The sequence below is a fragment of the Madurella fahalii genome (assembly GCF_045866475.1).
Source record: "Madurella fahalii IFM 68171 DNA, scaffold_3, whole genome shotgun sequence".
NCBI lineage: Eukaryota > Fungi > Ascomycota > Sordariomycetes > Sordariales > Madurella > Madurella fahalii.
In genome coordinates, this window is record NW_027263973.1 from 3,126,314 (window position 1) to 3,144,731 (window position 18,418).

General features: G+C 56.1%; 6 protein-coding genes across 6 annotated transcripts; 3 read left to right on the top strand and 3 right to left on the bottom strand.

Annotated features, from left to right (window-relative positions):
* Positions 1 to 705: 705 nt before the first annotated feature.
* On the top strand, positions 706 to 5,550 carry MFIFM68171_06389 (uncharacterized protein; the record flags this gene model as incomplete). Its single annotated transcript, XM_071061809.1, has 16 exons — positions 706 to 891; positions 945 to 1,050; positions 1,113 to 1,200; positions 1,295 to 1,349; positions 1,426 to 2,385; positions 2,450 to 2,704; positions 2,763 to 3,360; positions 3,424 to 3,596; positions 3,643 to 4,172; positions 4,229 to 4,304; positions 4,358 to 4,397; positions 4,448 to 4,641; positions 4,707 to 4,746; positions 4,799 to 4,835; positions 4,900 to 5,455; positions 5,524 to 5,550. 16 exons carry the CDS (start codon positions 706 to 708, stop codon positions 5,548 to 5,550), a joined length of 3,921 nt encoding a protein of 1,306 aa, XP_070917910.1.
* A 1,331-nt stretch (positions 5,551 to 6,881) lies between these two features.
* Positions 6,882 to 8,030, top strand: MFIFM68171_06390 (Aldo-keto reductase dtxS3; the record flags this gene model as incomplete). The annotated part of the gene is made up of 2 exons (XM_071061810.1): positions 6,882 to 7,781; positions 7,854 to 8,030. 2 exons carry the CDS (start codon positions 6,882 to 6,884, stop codon positions 8,028 to 8,030), a joined length of 1,077 nt encoding a protein of 358 aa, XP_070917911.1.
* A 67-nt stretch (positions 8,031 to 8,097) lies between these two features.
* Positions 8,098 to 10,791, bottom strand: MFIFM68171_06391 (Beta-mannosidase B; the record flags this gene model as incomplete). The annotated part of the gene is made up of 1 exon (XM_071061811.1): positions 8,098 to 10,791. The coding sequence occupies one exon, from the start codon at positions 10,789 to 10,791 to the stop codon at positions 8,098 to 8,100; it is 2,694 nt and encodes an 897-aa protein (XP_070917912.1).
* Positions 10,792 to 11,650: 859 nt separating this feature from the next.
* Positions 11,651 to 13,775, bottom strand: MFIFM68171_06392 (Major facilitator superfamily transporter; the record flags this gene model as incomplete). Its single annotated transcript, XM_071061812.1, has 8 exons — positions 11,651 to 12,260; positions 12,324 to 12,585; positions 12,657 to 12,924; positions 12,986 to 13,121; positions 13,176 to 13,416; positions 13,471 to 13,527; positions 13,585 to 13,606; positions 13,677 to 13,775. The coding sequence occupies 8 exons, from the start codon at positions 13,773 to 13,775 to the stop codon at positions 11,651 to 11,653; spliced, it is 1,695 nt and encodes a 564-aa protein (XP_070917913.1).
* Positions 13,776 to 15,188: 1,413 nt separating this feature from the next.
* On the bottom strand, positions 15,189 to 16,116 carry UBC6 (Ubiquitin-conjugating enzyme E2 6; the record flags this gene model as incomplete). The annotated part of the gene is made up of 3 exons (XM_071061813.1): positions 15,189 to 15,882; positions 15,931 to 16,010; positions 16,090 to 16,116. The coding sequence occupies 3 exons, from the start codon at positions 16,114 to 16,116 to the stop codon at positions 15,189 to 15,191; spliced, it is 801 nt and encodes a 266-aa protein (XP_070917914.1).
* Positions 16,117 to 16,617: 501 nt separating this feature from the next.
* MFIFM68171_06394 (Sorting assembly machinery 50 kDa subunit) lies at positions 16,618 to 18,417 on the top strand (the record flags this gene model as incomplete). Its single annotated transcript, XM_071061814.1, has 3 exons — positions 16,618 to 16,650; positions 16,893 to 17,079; positions 17,150 to 18,417. The coding sequence occupies 3 exons, from the start codon at positions 16,618 to 16,620 to the stop codon at positions 18,415 to 18,417; spliced, it is 1,488 nt and encodes a 495-aa protein (XP_070917915.1).
* Between the last annotated feature and the right edge of the window lies 1 nt (position 18,418).

An 18,418-nucleotide genomic window follows, 5' to 3' on the forward strand; every position in this document is an offset into this window, starting at 1 on the left:
GGAATCGCCCCTCGGAGCCCATTTGCTGTGCATCGTGATTATCTGAGGCGAGCTTTATCACGCTAATACCACGGATAGATGAGATGCTCGGCCGACGCACTGCATTCTTTTTTGCGCGCCAAGCTAAATTGCACGTAGATTGCTCGCATATTGACATTTGTTGTCGATCCGGCGCGGGGGAGGCCGTCCCCACTGCAATGCCGTTTCCCACTCATTGCCCAACGGGGGCTTGGCTGCCCCTGGGCAATCGGCATGGTGCCGCTCGCATCGGAGCCGGGGCTACCGTGGCATTTCCGTCCCACTCTTTGCCGCCGCAGCTGTCTCCGGCTCAACCCTGTCGATGCCTAATTTGCGTATTCTAGAAGTCGACATTGCAACAATCCTTGCTGCCTTGCGGCACTCGGTTGCTAGGTATGAGACTGTGAGTCGGTGTCGGCCGAGCTACTCGCCTAGACGTCGGTGTCCCTTTCTCTTGCCGATCCATCCTGACGGAGACGTCCCTTGGCCGCTTCACACCTTGTCCGGCCTTGCAAATCCCACGTCTCCCAGCATGCATCGTCGGTGCCAGCCCCACAGGAAGAGCGAGCACCGGTGGTGAGCCTCTAGCGGCCTCGCCTGCGCCTCCCTCCGCCCCCGTGAGCATCTGGGACCGAGCTCGGTGTGCGGCGGGACCTGTACAGACGGCGCCACGGCATCCCAGCCGTCATGGATGCCCACACCAAACACTCGGGCCCGAGGCGCCCAAACCTCGCCTCACCTCCAGTCCCGCTTGTCAATCGAGGCCTCGTCAACACCACGGCTGCCCACCAAGTCCCTCCCTCGCCGCCAAAGGAGAAACATAATCCATTCCTCCTTAAGCCCAAGTACAAGACAGCAATCCGAGACTTTATCGTAAGTTCATGTGTCATGTAAGTTCTACTGCTCGTCGCTTACCAAGGTTGCAGCGCATCTTTTCGTTCTCGACATGGCGAGACAAGCTAGTCTTACTCGTAGCCGTTCTGACTTCGATCGGGGCTGGAGTCACCATGCCGATTATGAACATCATCTTCGGTATGATAAATATCTGCGCAATTGCAAATTACGTCAGACCCAAGACGTTGACCACAGCGTAGGGCGAATGGTGGGCTCCTTCACCGGATACTTCAGCACCAATGGCTCTACGACGTACGAGATGTTCAAGAACGCCATCAACACCTGCGCGTAAGTTATCCCATCCCCAACACACGGCGTACGGCGCAAGGCACACGGAACACGGCACACGGAACACGGCACACGAGGCGCTAAACGTTTATAGCTTGTACCTCGTCGGGTTGTTCGTCATCAGGCTGGTGCTCGACTACGTAGCCTATGTAAGTAATTCCCACAGCCGAAGCTCTTCATCGTGATCTCATACAGGAATCCTAACCCGCTACAACACAATTCAAGATCGGGTTCCGCATGATCAGCATGAGGATATCTGCCAATATCAGACTCCAGTACATGAAGTGCCTGTTTGCCCAGCCAGTCTCGACACTTGATGTGCTCCCTCCCGGTCAGACGGCCGCCATCATAACCATCACCGCGAGCATCCTACAAGTCGGCATCTCCGAAAAGCTGTCAGCCTTTTTGCAAGCCATCTCAACCGTCATTTCTGCTTTCATCATTGCCGTCTACTACAGCTGGACTCTCGCACTGATTACCAGCAGCGGCTTGATTTTCATTGCCATCGTCTACGCGGCAACCACTCCTTTACTCGTCAAGCTGCTGAACGCGGTGCAGCACGCCGACATCCAGGCTTCAACCACCGTCAACGAGATTTTCAGCTCGATTAGAATGGTCGCCGCCTGCGGGGCGGAAGAAAAGATGGCCAGGCGATATGCTGCGTGGGTGGACGAGTCTCGCCGCCGCGGCTTGAAGATGTCCCCGTTAATAGCGCTGCAGCAAGCGCCGGTTCAGTTTGCCGTATACGGTAGCTTTGCTCTCTCGTTCTGGTACGCACTGAAGATGCACATGGAGCTCCAGTTCAATAGCGCCGAAACCTTAATCGTCGTTCTCATGTCCGTCATGTTGATGACAACGTCAATCGGCGGTATCACTGCCCCTCTGTCTGCCGCAGCTCGCGCGGCCGGCGCGGCCACAGTCTTCTACACCATCATTGACGCTCCAAGGCCAGACAAGACTGGCTACAAACACCCCGAGGTCTCTGCATCGGAGGACATTGTCCTCGAGCATGTCAATTTTGCGTACCCAACGAGGCCAAATCTTAAGATCCTTGATGATGTGTGCCTTCGCTTCCCCGCTGGGAAGGTTACAGCGATTGTCGGACCGTCCGGTTCGGGAAAGAGCACAATCGTCGGGCTCCTGGAGCGATGGTATGAGATTGAGTCGCCTGAAAGCGGCCACATGGTAGGCCACGTCCCTTTTCCTAAGCTCAATCCTTGACAGAGCTAAAAGTCCTGCGTCATCGTAGAGCACCGCCTGGCGTAACGGCTCTATCACGGTCGGCGGTCGGCCTCTAAGGGAGATTGACCTGAAATGGTGGAGGTCGCAAATCGGTCTCGTGCAGCAGGAGCCGCATCTCTTCAACAACACTATCTACGCGAATGTCGAGTTTGGACTTATCGGCACTGATTTGGAGGGTGCTGATCCCGAAGTCAAGAAAGAACTCGTGAAGCAGGCATGCGTTGAGGCGTTTGCGGACGAGTTCATCTCCCGGCTGCCAGAGGTTAGGCCCTTCCATAGCTTCACGGTCAATATAATATGTACTAACACAAACAAAATAGGGGTATTCAACCATGGTGGGTGATGCTGGCATTAAGCTCAGTGGCGGTCAACGTCAGCGGTTGGCCATTGCACGGAGCATTGTCAGGCGCCCAAAGATCCTAATTCTAGACGAAGCAACCAGCAGCATCGATGTCCGCAGTGAGCAAATTGTCCAAGCAGCACTAGAGAAAGTGTCGAAGAACAGAACGACTCTAGTCATTGCGCACCGCCTAGCGACAGTTAGAAAGGCAGACAACATTGTTGTTCTCCGGAAGGGCAAAGTGGTCCAGCAGGGCACCCATGAGAGTCTCATGTCGCAGGAAGGAGGCGCGTACTGGGTCCTGGCCACGGCTCAGCAACTCACCATGGAGTCCGACGAACAGCATGACAGCAAAGCTGTAGTGGAGGACGCGGAAATCAAGGAGAAGAGGAGTACCACAACGATCGGGACAGAGAGCACGCTGGCCGAAACAAAAACGCCTGCCTCTGAAGGCCATTCGGCCAGGGAAGGAGGAAAGGCTAGAGGGTTTTGGAGGAGTTTTGGCTTGCTTCTCCGGGAACAACAGCACCAGCGGAGATGGTATGCCGTTCTTCTCATCAGTGCGATCGGCGGCGGAGGTAAGCCTATCTGTTTAATGGAGTCTTCGATAATCACAATAGCTGACGTGTAATGACGGCTAGCGAGCCTGCCAATACAGGCATATCTCTTTGCGACCGAGATCACTCTTTTTCAGACTTGGGGGAACTGGCTCCCTGCACTGGCAAGCTTTTGGAGTTTGATGTTCGTCGCGCTTGCCGGCTTCGTCGCCATGAGCTACTTTGCCTTGGGATGGTCTTCGTCTACCATTGCTTTTGTGAGTTTCGTTGTCCGAGTGTCGGGGATTTCACTAACTCTGGAAGCACATCACTCACTATTATCGTGGCGAATACTTTCGAAATATCCTGTCCAAATCAATGGGTTTCTTCGATGCCGATAACCATTCCGTCGGAGCTCTTACCGCCCAACTTGCCACGGACCCAACTCAGCTCCAGGAGCTCCTCGGTACAAACATGGCCTTCGTCATCATTTCCATCCTTAATGTTGTTGGATGCTTGACATTAGCCTTCTATTTTGGGTGGAAGCTCACAGTCGTGACTCTCTGCTCGTCAATGCCGTTGATAGTGGCGGCAGCTTTCTTCCGCATCCGATATGAAACACAGTTTGCGAAGTCGAATAACGAGGTGTTTGCCGAAAGCGCCAAGTTTGCGACTGAATCGATCGGGGCCTTCAGGACCGTATCAGCCTTGACCCTTGAGGACACCATCATTAGACGATACGAGACACTCCTCCAAGAGCATATCAAGAAAGCATTCTGGAAAGCAAGCTGGACAACGTTGATTTATGCTACCGCAGATAGCATTGCTTTGCTCTGTATGGCCTTTGTGCTATGGTGAGTTGACGGCAAAGATAGCGGTCCTTTGACTGGCGGATGCTAACGTAATACAGGTACGGCGGCACTTTAATGCTTAATCTCGAGTATACGCCGTTTCAGTACATGGTTGTCTACATTTCTGTTTTGCAGGTTAGTTTGCTGCCAAGTGCTGCTACTGCGTCAAACTGCTGACCTTTAATCAGGGAGGTCTCGGGGCTGGCCAATGGCTGAGCCATGGGCCTAGTAGGTCTCCAAAACCAGTTGCATTTGAGCAAAAACTTACGCGCAGGTAGATATTGCAAAAGCATCGGTTGCTGCGAACCGAATCATTGACATGAGAAAGAGAGACCACATTGATGGGAAGCTCATCTCGCTGGACACTGGTGACATCGGAGACAACGACAGGGGGGTCAAGATCCAGTTTCAGGATGTCTGGTTCAGATACCCAACGCGAGACGTGCCGATACTCAACGGCCTTAGCTTGACAGTAAGCGAGCTGGCAGTCCTTGGTTAGCGCTGTCTTCTAGTGACTAACACGCGGTTCATCACCAGATTGAAAAGGGGCAATTTGCGGCGATCGTTGGCCCATCGGGTAAGAGACTTGCGAGCTTGCCGTTGCGCTACTTGAAATAACATGCCACCAGGTTCGGGGAAAACAACGGTCATCTCTTTACTCGAAAGGTCCGGTAGTAGCTCAGCAAGTTCCAATCGGTATCCTCGGGGGCTGACTCTCTCTTCTTTACAGATTCTACACGGCAAAATCAGGTCGTATTATTTATAATGGGTTAGATGTGTCGGACCTCTGTATCGACAGCTATCGCAAGGAAATATCGCTCGTCTCTCAGGAACCCAACCTCTTTGATGGGACTCTCCGGGCAAATATCCTGCTCGGAGTCAACGAAGAGTCCACCACTGAGGAGCAACTTCATCAAGCATGCCGCGACGCCGAAATCCACGACTTCATTATCTCTCTTCCGGACGGCTACGACACGGCAGTAGGCACCAGGGGTGTAATGCTATCGGGTGGGCAAAAGCAGCGGCTCGCGATCGCCAGGGCGCTAATCCGGAATCCTCGGTTGCTTCTCCTGGACGAAGCTACCTCCAACCTGGATGCGGAGACGGAAAAAGCCGTTCAGGCTGTTTTTGAAAAGAACAGGAAGAACAGGACCATGGTGGTTGTGGCGCACAGGTTGGCCACGGTGCAGAACGCAGACGTCATTTTCGTCCTGAGCGATGGCCGTGTCATGGAGAAAGGGGACCATGCCTCGCTCTTGGAGAAACGTGGAATCTATTACCAGATGGTAAGTTTTTTTTTTTTTTTTTTGGCCCAATTGGCTACTGTAAAGAGTGTCTCTCTAACAGTCGGCAGTGCCAATCGCAAGCATTGGATCGGTAGCATGCACTGTTCGTCACACAGCAGAATATAATCTTCCATGATACCGGAGCGACATTTTTGAGCCTCATTCCACCGAGAGATTAGACGAAGTCTGGTTAGCTTACTTTGATCAATTGTGTACTGTGTCCTCTGCCGCAGCAGTGACCCTACGCCGGAGACTTAGCTGTGCTCCATGGACTCATTGGGCTGCTATGCTCGGGGGAAAAAAAAAATAAAAAAATATATAAAAAAATAAAAAATAAAAATAAAAAAATCCCCCAGCCGCATCCGCATGTTGTCTTTTCCGCCCGAGAGCTACGGAAGGGTTGGCCCGGAACGACTGATGTAGCTGTTGGACAAACCAAACCTCATTTGATATGACCATCGTGTCGTGTCGAACAGTGATGATGCGATGCGGCTCAAGAACCTCTACGTGGTCGAACGACGTGTCTGATAATGCTCCATAAAGCCTGCTCCATTTCCGGAATTAGAGAAGCGGACTGTGCCTTTTCGAAGTCGTGGTTAATGCCCGAAATCAAAAAATGTGTGTTCGCCAAGCATACGCTCGTTAGTGGAGGTGTTGGAAAAGCGTTTATCAAATCCGCTGCATCGACGACATATTAATGCATAAGTATAAGAAGAGATGTTTGAATATGACAATCGGGACCTCACGAGGCTCAACATCCGTCTATAAGCTGGAACGCCAGCAGTGGTGATCATGGCTCTGCTCACGTGGAAGCAGGCTTCGGTTGGGTAAGCGTAGGTAGTACCCGGACCGGGTCGAGGCAACGGCGGCCAAGCGCTAGCTGACTCGTCTTATACAATCCCACCAAGACCGGACAATTCCTAGTTCCGACTAACCTTCTTCGACGACATCTGCGGCAAACGCCAACGCTCCCCCGTGGATACTTATACTGTCTGACTCCACTCGGTGCGGTGTTTGTCTGCGGAAGTTTGAATATCTCCCCTTTCTCTTATACATACAGTTCCACCTTGAATCAACCAATCCACGACCCCCACGGCAATTGCGGGAGAGCGTCCGCTAGGGTAGCTCCACCCGCAATGGATTGCAGCATGCCAAAGCTCTAGGTGCGGGCGCCCTTCTCCGGCCCGGGGACTTAACCCCATTATCACCGATGCGGGGTAGCTCCCAGCTGTGGTCCGGAATCCTGGCGTATTGTCCCGAAGGCCTCAGACTGAGGATAAATACCCGCAGGCCTATATGCTCGGTGCTTGATGCTTGGTGTACTTGGGTCCCTAATCTGGATACCGCACAACAGAGTTCGATTTGTTGAACGCAACCTACTACGACGGTAATTAATCCGCAACTCAGCTGACCTCCCCCGGAGACCATGGAGCTTCCAACCCGCCTCAAGGAGTCGCTCGAAAACTCCAAATGCGAGTACCGGCGACTCGGGAACAGCGGCCTCCGTATCTCAGTGCCCATCTTTGGCTGCATGAGCTTCGGCGACCCGCGGAACCTGAACTGGGCCATCGACGAGGAGGAAGCACTCCCGCTGCTCAAAGCGGCCTACGACAGAGGCCTCAACACGTGGGACACAGCCAACGCGTACTCGAACGGCGCCTCCGAGATTATTGTCGGCAAGGCGCTCAAGCAGTACAATATCCCGCGTGAGAAGGTCGTCATCATGACCAAGTGTTACTTCGCCGTCGGCGAGGACCCCGAGCTCCGCGCCTTCATCTTCCAAAAGCAGCTCAGCGGGTCCAAGGACTACGTCAACCAGCACGGCCTCTCCCGCGCCGCCATCTTTAACCAGGTCGAGGCGTCCCTCAGGCGCCTCGACACGCCCTACATCGACCTCCTCCAGATCCACCGCTTCGACCCGAACACGCCCATCGAGGAGACGATGAAGGCGCTGCACGATCTCGTGCAGTCGGGCAAGGTGCGCTACATTGGCGCAAGCAGCATGTGGGCCACGCAGTTCGCCCGCATGCAGTTCTGTGCCGAACGCAACGGGTGGACCAAGTTCATCAGTATGCAGAACCAGTACAACCTCCTGTATCGTGAGGAGGAGCGCGAGATGAACCGGTTCTGCAACGACACGGGCGTAGGCCTCATCCCCTGGGCGCCGCTCTGCCGGGGGCACTTGGCTCGGAGGCCTGACGAATTTGGCTCAACGACGAGGAGCAAGGGCGAGAAGGAGACGCAGCCTGGGTCCCATGGGACGGTGGAGCCCGATCTGACTATCATCAAGAGGGTGATGGAGGTGGCGGATAAGCATCAGTGGCCGGTAAGCCCTCAGTCCTAGATCCTGGGTTTTCCCCGTTTTCCGAGTCCGAGATGTGAGCTAATGAGGAAGCAGATGTCTCACGTTGCTCTGGCATGGATCCAGAAGCGGGTCGCCAGTCCCATCATTGGCTTCAGCAGCCTTAAGAGACTGGAAGAAGCCATTGCCGCAGGCGGGAAAGTCCTGACGGATGAGGAGGAGAAATATCTGGAGGAGCTCTATGAGCCTAAGAAAATTCATGGTCATTCTTGACGCAGGCTACATAGACAAGTAGTTGTTAAGTAATCAACGGTTTGTTTCGTGCGCTCAAACACACCCCTTATTGGCCCACAAAAGTCCATGGCAGCTCGCCGCCAACGTCACCCTCAATCCGTACCAACATCGGCTCGTCTCCCGGGACCAGGTCAAACCCGTTATCGCTGAGTTTGACGCCTTGTCGCTCAGAGAACACAAGGCCCTTAACCGGCTTTTCCGCCGAAACCTCGGCAAGCCCCTGACTGATATGTCTCACGCTAACTCCTCTGTCCGCAAAGTCAAGGTACTTGATAGGATCGGGCCAGGAAATGTCACTGCTCACCCGCACCTCATCCACCCACAGCGAAGCCTGAACGACTAATGGTTCGGGCGTCACTCCATCATCCCACTCAACCTTGAGGCCCTGCAACACTTCGGTACACCCATTCGCCTGTACCTCCACCCCTTTCTCAAGCCTCTCTCTCACCTCCTGTCCCGTTTTTACCGAGACGAACCTCACCACCACCCTCCCCTTCACGGTCTCCAACTGCGAACTCGCAACCCAAACATCAACCTCTACATCCCTCACCCCCTTCCTCGGATCCACATGCCCAGTATCCCTCCTCCACAGCTCATCCGCCGGCCTGCTCGTCCAATCATGAAACCTCCTCGCCACCCCAACCGCAACAGGCTGCATCGCCCGCTTGATGGCATACCACGCCGGCTTCCTCACCAAGAAATAATCCACCACGGCCCAACTCACCCCGGGCCAGCAGTCATTCAGCTGCCAGACCAGCACCCCACCACACCGTCTCGCCCTCGATCCTACCCCCCACTGCCTCCGCCAGGCTTTGTATCCCGCCGCGACAGCGTCAGCCTGCAAGACTTGCGTCAGGTGGATGAAGCGCTCCAGGTCCGTCTCACCACCACTACCACCGCCCCTGCCCCCGCCGCCCCCGCCGGGGTAAAGCCGGAAATTCTCCCCCAGATACGCCATCAGGCGCCGCGTGTGGGACACGGCCTTGGTATGGAAGTCCAGCGTCGCGCTGCCGGGGTACCGCTCGGCGGGGTCCGACACGAAGCGGGCGACGGTGTCGGCGTGCGGGTAGGCGGGCATGCCGAACTCGCTGACGAACCGGCCGCCCATGCGCGCCAGCTGCTGCCACGGCCGCGCCGCGCCGTTCCACAGCTCCCACTGGTGCACGTCGCCCACCGACGCGTCGACCCGGAGCGTCGTGCTGCTCCCGTTCCCCCACGGACTGCCCGGGTGGTAGGGAGCTCCGCTACTGCTGCTGTTGCTGCTGCTGCCGTACTCGGCGGCCAGCACGGTCGGGAGCAGGTGCTCGTAGATGTAGCGCGCCGGGAAGCTGGAGGCGAGCCAGTTGGCGTGGTCCTTGTCGTGGAAGTCGTAGGAGAGGTTGTAGCGCTCGATCAGCTGGTAGTCTTCGTTGTTGCCGCACCAGAGGACGAGGGAGGGGTGGTGGCGGAGCCGGCGGATGTTGTGGCGCGCCTCGGCAGAGACCGAGTCAAGGAAGGACGGGTAGGTGGGGTACGAGGCGCAGGCAAACATGAAGTCCTGCCAGACGAGGATGCCGAGGGAGTCGCAGGCGTCGTAGAAGGCCGCGTGTTCGTAGATACCACCGCCCCACACTCGGATCATGTTCTGGTTGCCCTCGGCCAGGAGAGAGATCCAATCCCGGTAGCGCTGCGGGGCGATCTGCGGGAGGAAGCTGTCAGCTGGGATCCAGCATGAGCCGCCGGCGAAGATGTCGATGTCGTTGATGTGGAAGTAGAAGGATTGGCCGAACTCGTCAGATTCTTGGATCAGTTCGACCTTGCGGAAACCGATGGTTTGGTGCTCCTCGGCGAGGACGGTTGATCCGTCGTCGGCAATGCTCCGCAGGCGCAACTCGTAGAGGTTCTGGGCGCCATAGCCTCGTGGCCACCACAAATGTGGCTTTTCCAAGGCGAACTTTGCTGAAGTGTATCTCCATGATTCCAGCCCATCATCTCTCAGAGGCCCATCGAGCGGATTGTCGTTGCTCTCCCTTAAGGCCATGACTTGGTGTCCATCGAAAAGGAGTTCAACCTCAATGTGAGCGGCCGGGCCGACAATCTGGGCGTGGATGCTGACCTCAAGCTGCAGCGGTGTCCCCTGGCTCATGAAGAGCTGGTAGTCGACTCTGATGTTTTCAATCCTGCTAATGTATGCCTCCAACCGCACCGGCTTCCAGGGCCCACAAGTCAACAATATTGGTCCCCAGTCCCAGCCCCAGTGGTACTGGGCCTTCCGAACCGGCCCCCTGCTGACCTCTGTCTGGTGAACTATGAAGTCGTGTTCCGGGTGCTCTTTGACAAGGTCAAGACCGCGGCGGCGAGCGGGTTTAAACACAATCTCCAGCGTGTTCTCAGCGTTAGAAAGTATGCCATCAACGCTGACGCGGTGCTCAGTAAACATGTTATCTGATTGCAGAATGACATTTTCGTTGAGCATCACGGTAGCGAAAGTGTCGAGCCCCTCAAAGACTAGATCGACCGCGGTGCCAGGAATCCAAGTCGTATCAAGGGTCACGAATGTGGTCCGGTAGTGCCACGTTCGTTCAGCAACCCAGGACGCTTCCAGCTCGTTCAGGTCCCGATTAGGGTCTGGGATTCGCCCGTGGTGTACGAGCTCCGTGTGCACATTGCTGGGCACTTGCGAAACGGGCAGCCATTTCTCATCCGTCTCACACTTGAACTCCCATCCAAATGAGAGGACTTGTATCGTGTGCCGTGTCATGCTGAAGTTGCTGTATACTGGATTCAGTTGTTGGTTGACAATGGCTCCAACACTCCATCAACTACTAGTACTCCACTAGTAGTGGTACTGCCCAACCACCCTGCGATGTAACCCCATTCACCAATCAGCCCTCTTCTAAAGTAAGCTAAGATGACCTATCTTGCCCCGGAGCCCAAGAACGCAGAATAATAGAAGGTAGTTATAGTTGCCGCCGGATCTCGGTATGCGCATTAACCCCAGCTCCTAATACCTAACTAGGTTTTACCATCATAGCAATGTAAAGATAGTTAGGGTGATAGTACTATCCGCACCAGAACCAGAGACTGCTTTAAAAGAGCTCCAGGTAAGCCAGAATCTGCCCTACTCCAGTGAGGACTCTTCATCCAGGTGACATTTGATCGCTATCTCCATCGGCCGTTTCAACACGTCACTAATCTCATGTATCCTATAGTCTTATAAATTTAAGCCAGTTCAGAGGCTGTACCGTACCTTTCCAAGGCTTCTATCATTCACCTCGCATATAGTAGCCTTCCCTCCCTCCTTTTGGGTCAATCACTCAACTCCGTCCTCCCGTGTCCCAGCATCCGCTGAGACAAAATTCAGAAATCATCATCATCATCATCATCATCATCATAGCACTCTAATCAATCGTTTCCACCACTCCTTCCAATCCCAGACTACCAATAGATTGTTTCTCTGATTTTCCCAATTTTGTGCTCTGAATGTTGACAGGAGATCAGTACTGTACTAGCTAGTGATATAGCACCCCCATACAGCCATTAAAGCCAGGGTTTCGCAAGCGACAGCTTCCAGTGAAAAGACACAGTAGCCTTCGCTACTACTATCGCATCCCACACAATCACGATCTCAAAGCCCTTTCACTCGCGTCATCCTCGACCCCCTTCTCCAAGCCCTTATCCTCAGCAGCATCAGCCTTCTGCACTCTGCCTGCAGTCCACTGCCGGATCCTTTTCCCAAGTAAGTACAAAACCGGAATCCCGATCGACGCAACAATCATCACCTCTGCATAAATCACAAACGTATTCAAAAACCCCCTCTGGGCAATCCACACCGTCGACTTGCTGGACAGGAAAAAAGCGATGATAATCCTCAGACTCGAGACATTCACCAGCACTGGGCCTGCCCACATGGGGTAGCTCTCGACCACATACACGTTGACCACGGACAGCACCACGAGGAACGCAAAGATGATGAGGAAGGACCCCACCATCAGCACCGCCCAGTGCGCGTTGGCCTGGCCGGCCCAGCCAAAGATGAACGTCCCCGCGATGCCCGCCACGAACGGCAGCATGACGTTAAGCAGGTGGTGCTCGGGCTCGCGCGCGCCGCCGTTGCGCCGCGCGACGGCGTTGGAAACGCGATCAGCAACAGGCCCGCCAAAGAAGTAGACGAGCCCCGTGGCGGCGATGAAGGGGAGGACGGAGAGGCCCGTGTGTTGGAATTGCCAGCTGTGTGGGTGGTGAGCACTTGTCGTTATCCCAATATGGGTATGCAAGAAAGGAATCGCTCACCCCTGTGAGAGCAGCGCAAATGAACCAATCTGCTGCGCTGCCGAGTTGACTATGACAAAGATGCTGTTCGCGGCCGTAGCCCAGAGAATGGCGGGGAATGGGGTGGTGCGCAGGGTGTTAAGCATCGACATCCCCGCCTGTTTCCATTCGAATCCATTCTGGAAGACGCCTATGTATGTCCATTTAGTGGGAGCAGAATATGTGTTGTAGTCTAGTTCTGGCCGGTTTCCTCCCGGTTCGATAGGGTGAAGCTGCTGGCCACCTGGGTGTCAAGCGTTAGTACCAAACGAAATACCTTTCTTAAAGAGAGTAAATCGACTGCGGAATTCATACTCAGCTCTTCCTTGGATCTGAGCCAGCGTGTCTCGGGGACAAATACGAATAACAGGATCCAAGCGCCGATGCCTAAGCCAGATGTGATATAGTACAGCCATCGCCAATCGTGGTTCGACGCAATATACGGTGTGACAGTACCCAACGCCGTGATCACAATCCCCTGGCTCGACACGATGGCCGCCATGGCCTTGTTTCGCTGGTGGATGAAGACCATGTCCTGAAGGATGAGGGGAATCAGGGCTTCCACGGCACCGGCTCCGAGGCCCTGACAATCTCAGTCAATCAAGGTCAAAATCAAGAGTGCCTTGGCCAAGTGCATCGCCTACCTGCATTGCACGAGCCGCCAGGTGAGCATCAAGCGAGGTGCTCGTGGCAGCGACGAGCCCACCGACCCAAGCGCAAACCCCGGCAAACAGCAGAACTGGCCGTCGACCGATGGCGATAGACAACGGTACGAGGAAACTATAGCCGGCTGATCAGTAGGTATAAAACTGGGGAAAACATTTCGAGACTCACTAGCTAGCAACCCCGTTGCTCAACAACGGAACAGTTGCTAGCATGGAAACTTTCTCAATGTCGGCAGGCACAACGCCCGGCGGGATGATGGCAAAGGGGTTGACGCCCGTGGCCGACCCGCCGCTGATGGCGCGGAAATCCACCGTGTTGAGGATGCGCACGTCAACGCCCGAGTAGTAGAGCAGGAATAGGGGAATGAGGCTGCCGATGATGATCTCTGCCGACAAGGCCAGGGAGCCAACTGTAGTTATTCGTCAGACAGCCGGCCTGGCGAGGACACAGGGCGTCCGCTTACAGAAGCAGAGGCTTCCAATGGCCGCCCATTTCCGCCACTGCGGCAAGTTCAGGGGATCTAGATGTGATAGCTCCTGTTAGCCACCCGGCATTCGTTGAGTGTGTGGCTGCCGACCTTTAGGATCCGGACTTGGCGCCTGTCCACAATCACATCAGCATCCCCGATGGTGGCATTATCGTGTCAACCGGAATAGATTTTCGCCTTACAGGAATCAAACGTATTTGTCCATTCTCGTACAGAGAAGTTGTGCCAACGATCTGAGCGCCAGCACTCTCGTCTTGGGCGTTTTCGTTGACGGGCGCCATCGTAGTTTCTGCTATCCTGACGCGGACCGATCCTGCAGTCCGCCTTTTGTGGGCGCTTACCAGAGCATGCCACGAGCAGCGTTCGTAATCAACAAACTTCACGATCTAGAAATATGCCAAGTGAGGCGACAACAAGGGGCAGGAGTGGCGTTGGATATGTATAATTAGACAGATGGGTGTAGTACTGCCGGAGAAGTCCCTGAATCCTCAAACCCATGGCGCTCATGCAACAAGAGAGCACCCGCTTGGTAAGTATCGTGAAACTGGCTTCGGGGGGACGGAGCAGCAGCTGACTGCGTTGCTCGCTCCACATGCACAACATTGCAGTCTACATAAACGAGAGGCTACGCAAGTGCGCACAAGCGCACGGCAAAGAAACAAACCCAAGTACACACCGAAACGCATCGTCAGGATTCGCCTCAACCATGGAATGACTGCGCTCAGGGAATGCGATTGGCTGCCGAGCAACGGCTCAAACAACGTCGAGGCCGAAAAAGTGCATTGGAACCAGGATTGCAGTCGTTATCGCTCTATAAATCCTGGTGATATTGCCCAAGAATAATTAGCCTTGGACTGAGACGGAGGATGGAGAAACGGAGGGCTCGTTTGATCAACGAGGAGATGGCGTGTTCTAGTTTGTGTTGCGTACCACGTCGTACGTCGCCATGGAACAAATGCTCAGAAGGGACGATGCGGAGCCAAGAATTCGGTGGGGTTTTTGCACCAGCTGCCCTACCGCCCTAGCGCAGTGACCCCCCTGCCCGGCAGATGAGCCGCTTGCGAGTGCAACCAGCCGAGCCTGGCCCCTGCTCCATGAGCCTGCTCCTCGGTGCACGACGATCAGGGTGATAATTGTTTCCAGGCATATAGCACGGTCAATGGTTGTTACGGTAATTTGGAGTCATGTCTACAGTAATCTCTAGATCCCAGGTAGCCCCGGAAAGCCTAGAACGTCCAGCGAAGCCTGATGATCTTTCCGGCTGTTCGGTTCGCGGGGATCGCCCGCTGGTCTACGTACTCCATCGACCCACTGATCGCTCAGGACCTGGCCGTCACTCCCCACGCCGTTACACCTCCCGTAACATAGAGAACCCATTAGGAATGCCTTCCGACCATGGCACACGCGGCATGAAAACGCTCTGCCATTTCAAACTTAAGTATTATCATTCTATCGGTCTCGACCGCTTCTCTTAAGTAGTTGCCAATCCCACTTCCTCCCCCTCTCCCAAGGTGTAACACCGGACACATACAAGATTCGAAAGCAGTTTCCAAGGGATAGACATAAAAAGAAAACCTTCTGCATAAGGCGGCCAGTTGCCTGCATGGGACCTCGTCTGAGAGCCCGCTGTAAAATTCTCCGCGTCTGAGGCCAGTGGCCCAACGACGACTCCAGAGCACCCTCGACCCGAATGCTTACGAGCTACCTTCTCCTAGGAGCCGCGCAATCAGTACATAGACAAATATTATGGCGCCAGCCAGCATCAGCTTGTTGCGGAATAACCAGCCCTGCCCAGCGTCCCTTTGCTGGATCACGGCGTCCACCACGGCGTGTGCTTGATGGCCGCTCCCAGCGGCAATGCCAAGCTGGGGCCCGCATGAAGTGCCCCCGTTCTCGACAATCTTGTTCCCGGTAGCAGTATCGATCTTGTTCTCGCGCATCCACTTCCAGTTCTCTTGGTCGATATCGGGCCATTCCGATTTGAACTTAGCCCCGCCGTCGCCGGCTTTGATATTACCCTTGCCAGCCCCGTGCTCAGGCTTCATGTGCGATCCGCCGCCCGTCGAGTTCCACCATCGTGAGCGTGCCGCGTGGTACTTCCGCTCCGCCTCGCTGGCAGACACGGAGCCCGTCGTCATCTCCTCCGACGTCATAAACGAGAGCAGGCCGATAAGAATCGTCGACACCTCCCAGGCCGGATTGAAGGAACGCGGGTGGAAGTCTGAGATCGACAGACATAATCTGCTAGACGGTTGGAATCTGCCAGAAGGTGTGTGCATTCGGATCGCCGGCGGCGCAAATGGGTAATTCGGGGGGAACATTAGTGTGCCCCAGTACTGGCCCCCGTGGTACGGTGTGTTTTCCGGGCCGGTAATTATGTAGTGCCATCTTCGACCTGTCAGCGCTCGATAACTGGGATTGCGGGGAAGGCCTTACTCTAGGATGTTTGACTCGGACGGGTGTGCTATAATATAGGGAGGCGGATTCTCCGAAATGGTTTGGTACTCGCGCGCCAACTTTCCACATCAAGAGCGGTTAGCCCGTACTGTACCACTCGCTCGGAGCGATCATAGAGAGGGGGTGTTGGACACGTACGCGCTTCTGCGCCGCACGACTGGCCATCGCCGGGCGATCGGCTCCGGAGGGCTGCCGCCTGTCAAACGAGGGAACGGGTGGGCTCGCGCCTAAAGAGAAAGCAGGCAAACGAATGTCAAGTGTCAACCGAGCGCGGTCGATGGGCGCGTTGGAGGTGTCTGATGATCAAATGTTCTAGGGGGGGAAAGGGGGTCAGTATGCCCGGAGGTGGATGGTGGCGGCGAACTGGTTTTAAGGGTTGCAGCTGAACATTGGATTCGGCCGACCAGGGTGTCGCCTGTTGGCCTTGTTGGTCAATGTGGCAAGTGGGGGCATGATCCCACTCAGCCACAGGAAAACCGAACCAAAAGATGCAACTGTGGGGCTGGTGTGCTTTGGCCCGGCAGCACCCGGCAGCACCCGATCCAAGCATCCAAGCTGCCAGCGGGACCGACTTCGAAAGTTTGCAAGCCAACAAGTCCGCAAACAGGCCTGCGACTCTGCCGTGACCACCATCAACCGTTGAGGGACGCACCAATTGCCGCCTCAATGGCTGCCTCTCTCGGTTTAGGCGGCAGCAATGTAAGCTACCACATCCCCAGTCGCAATCCTGTCCCTATTGCTGAGCTATTAGCTCTAAGTTGCGGGTTCAAGTTGCTAGGTATAGTTCTGACTAACAACTCTCGCAGGCCGTCGAGGGGCCTAACGCGCCCCGCGAAAGCACGATACATCAGGCTTCTCGGGGTTCGGCACACATGGTAAATCTCGATCTGGACCCGCCGTTTACCCCCAAGCACAAGTGCTAATCAGGTACCTGGCTGCAGCTCGACGAGCATCTCCTTACTCCCGCCTCGATCAACTCACTCGAAGTCCATGGGGCTACCAATACCAGGAGGAGTCTACTTGACCATGTCATCAAGCCTCTTGTAGAAGACAGCGCCATTCCCGGAACCACGCTGGGCCAGGTCCTCGAGCGCGTGGGGGCAGCTACCAAGAAGCTCTCCCGATTCGGTGCGCCGTACCTCCAGAAATGCATTACAGCCCGAAGGAGCCCCTCGCTAACTTGGTAGTTACGGGATAGATATCTTCAAGGAGGAAGGGTTCAACGTGTTCCTCTCCGAAGCGCAACGCCCCAAGTCCGCCGCCCCAACCGGCCGGACCGACCTCGACATCTCCATCCGTGTCAAGGAGAAATCGCGCCTGGTCTTTAGCGCGGGCACCGACTTCGGCAACGCAGAGGGCTCCGCATACACCAACGCCGTAGCGCGAAACATCTTTGGCGGCGCCGAGACGCTCACCGTCAACGCCAGCACCGGCACCCGGACGCGATCCGCCTACAACGCCATCTTCTCCACGCCGGTCAACGGCAACCCCGACCTCCGCCTCTCCATCGAGGGCCTGCGCTCAGCAACCCAAAAGCCCTGGGCCTCGCACGAAGAGCACCTCACCGGCGGCAACCTCCGCCTCGCCTGGCTAACCCCGACCAACGACAGCCACACCCTCTCCTACTCGACCGCCTGGCGCCAGCTGACCAACCTCTCGGCCACCGCCTCCCCCACCGTCCGCGCCGACGCGGGCGACTCCCTCAAGAGCTCCCTCACGCACACCTTCACGCGCGACCGGCGGGACAACCCGACCCTCCCGCAGTCCGGCTACCTGGTGCGGACCGTCTCGGAGCTCGCCGGCTGGGGGCCCCTGAAGGGCGACGTTTCCTTCGCCAAGGCCGAGCTCGAAGCCTCGGGCGCCGTGCCGTTATTCGCGGGCCGCACCCCGCGCGGCTTCTCCCTCGGCGCCGGCCTCCGCATGGGCGTCCTCTACCCGCTCCCGATGGGGGGCTTCTCGCTCTCCTCGGGGGCCCCCAACACCCTCCCGAGCCGCGTCAACGACCGCTTCCAGCTCGGCGGGCCCACCGACGTGCGCGGGTTCAAGCTGGGCGGGCTGGGGCCCCACGACGGGGCCGACGCCGTCGGCGGGGACGTGTTTGCCGCTGGCAGCGTCAACATGCTCGTCCCCCTGCCCCGCACGTCCGGCGCGGACTCGCCGCTGAGGTTGCAGGTGTTTGCGAATGCCGGGCGGTTGGTGGCGCTGAGAAATCGGAGGAGTCAGGCCAAGGGTGGTGCCGGGGCAGAGAGGCCGCTGGGGATGGACTCGAAGACGGTCTTCAACGGGATGAAGGCGGCGGTTGGGGAGCTTGTGAACGGTCTGCCCAGCTTGGCGGCGGGCGTCGGGTTGGTGTATGCACACCCTGTCGCGAGGTTTGAGCTGAACTTTAGCCTGCCGCTGGCGCTGCGGAAGGGGGAGGAAGGGAGGAAAGGGTTGCAGGTTGGCGTGGGCATCAACTTTCTGTAGT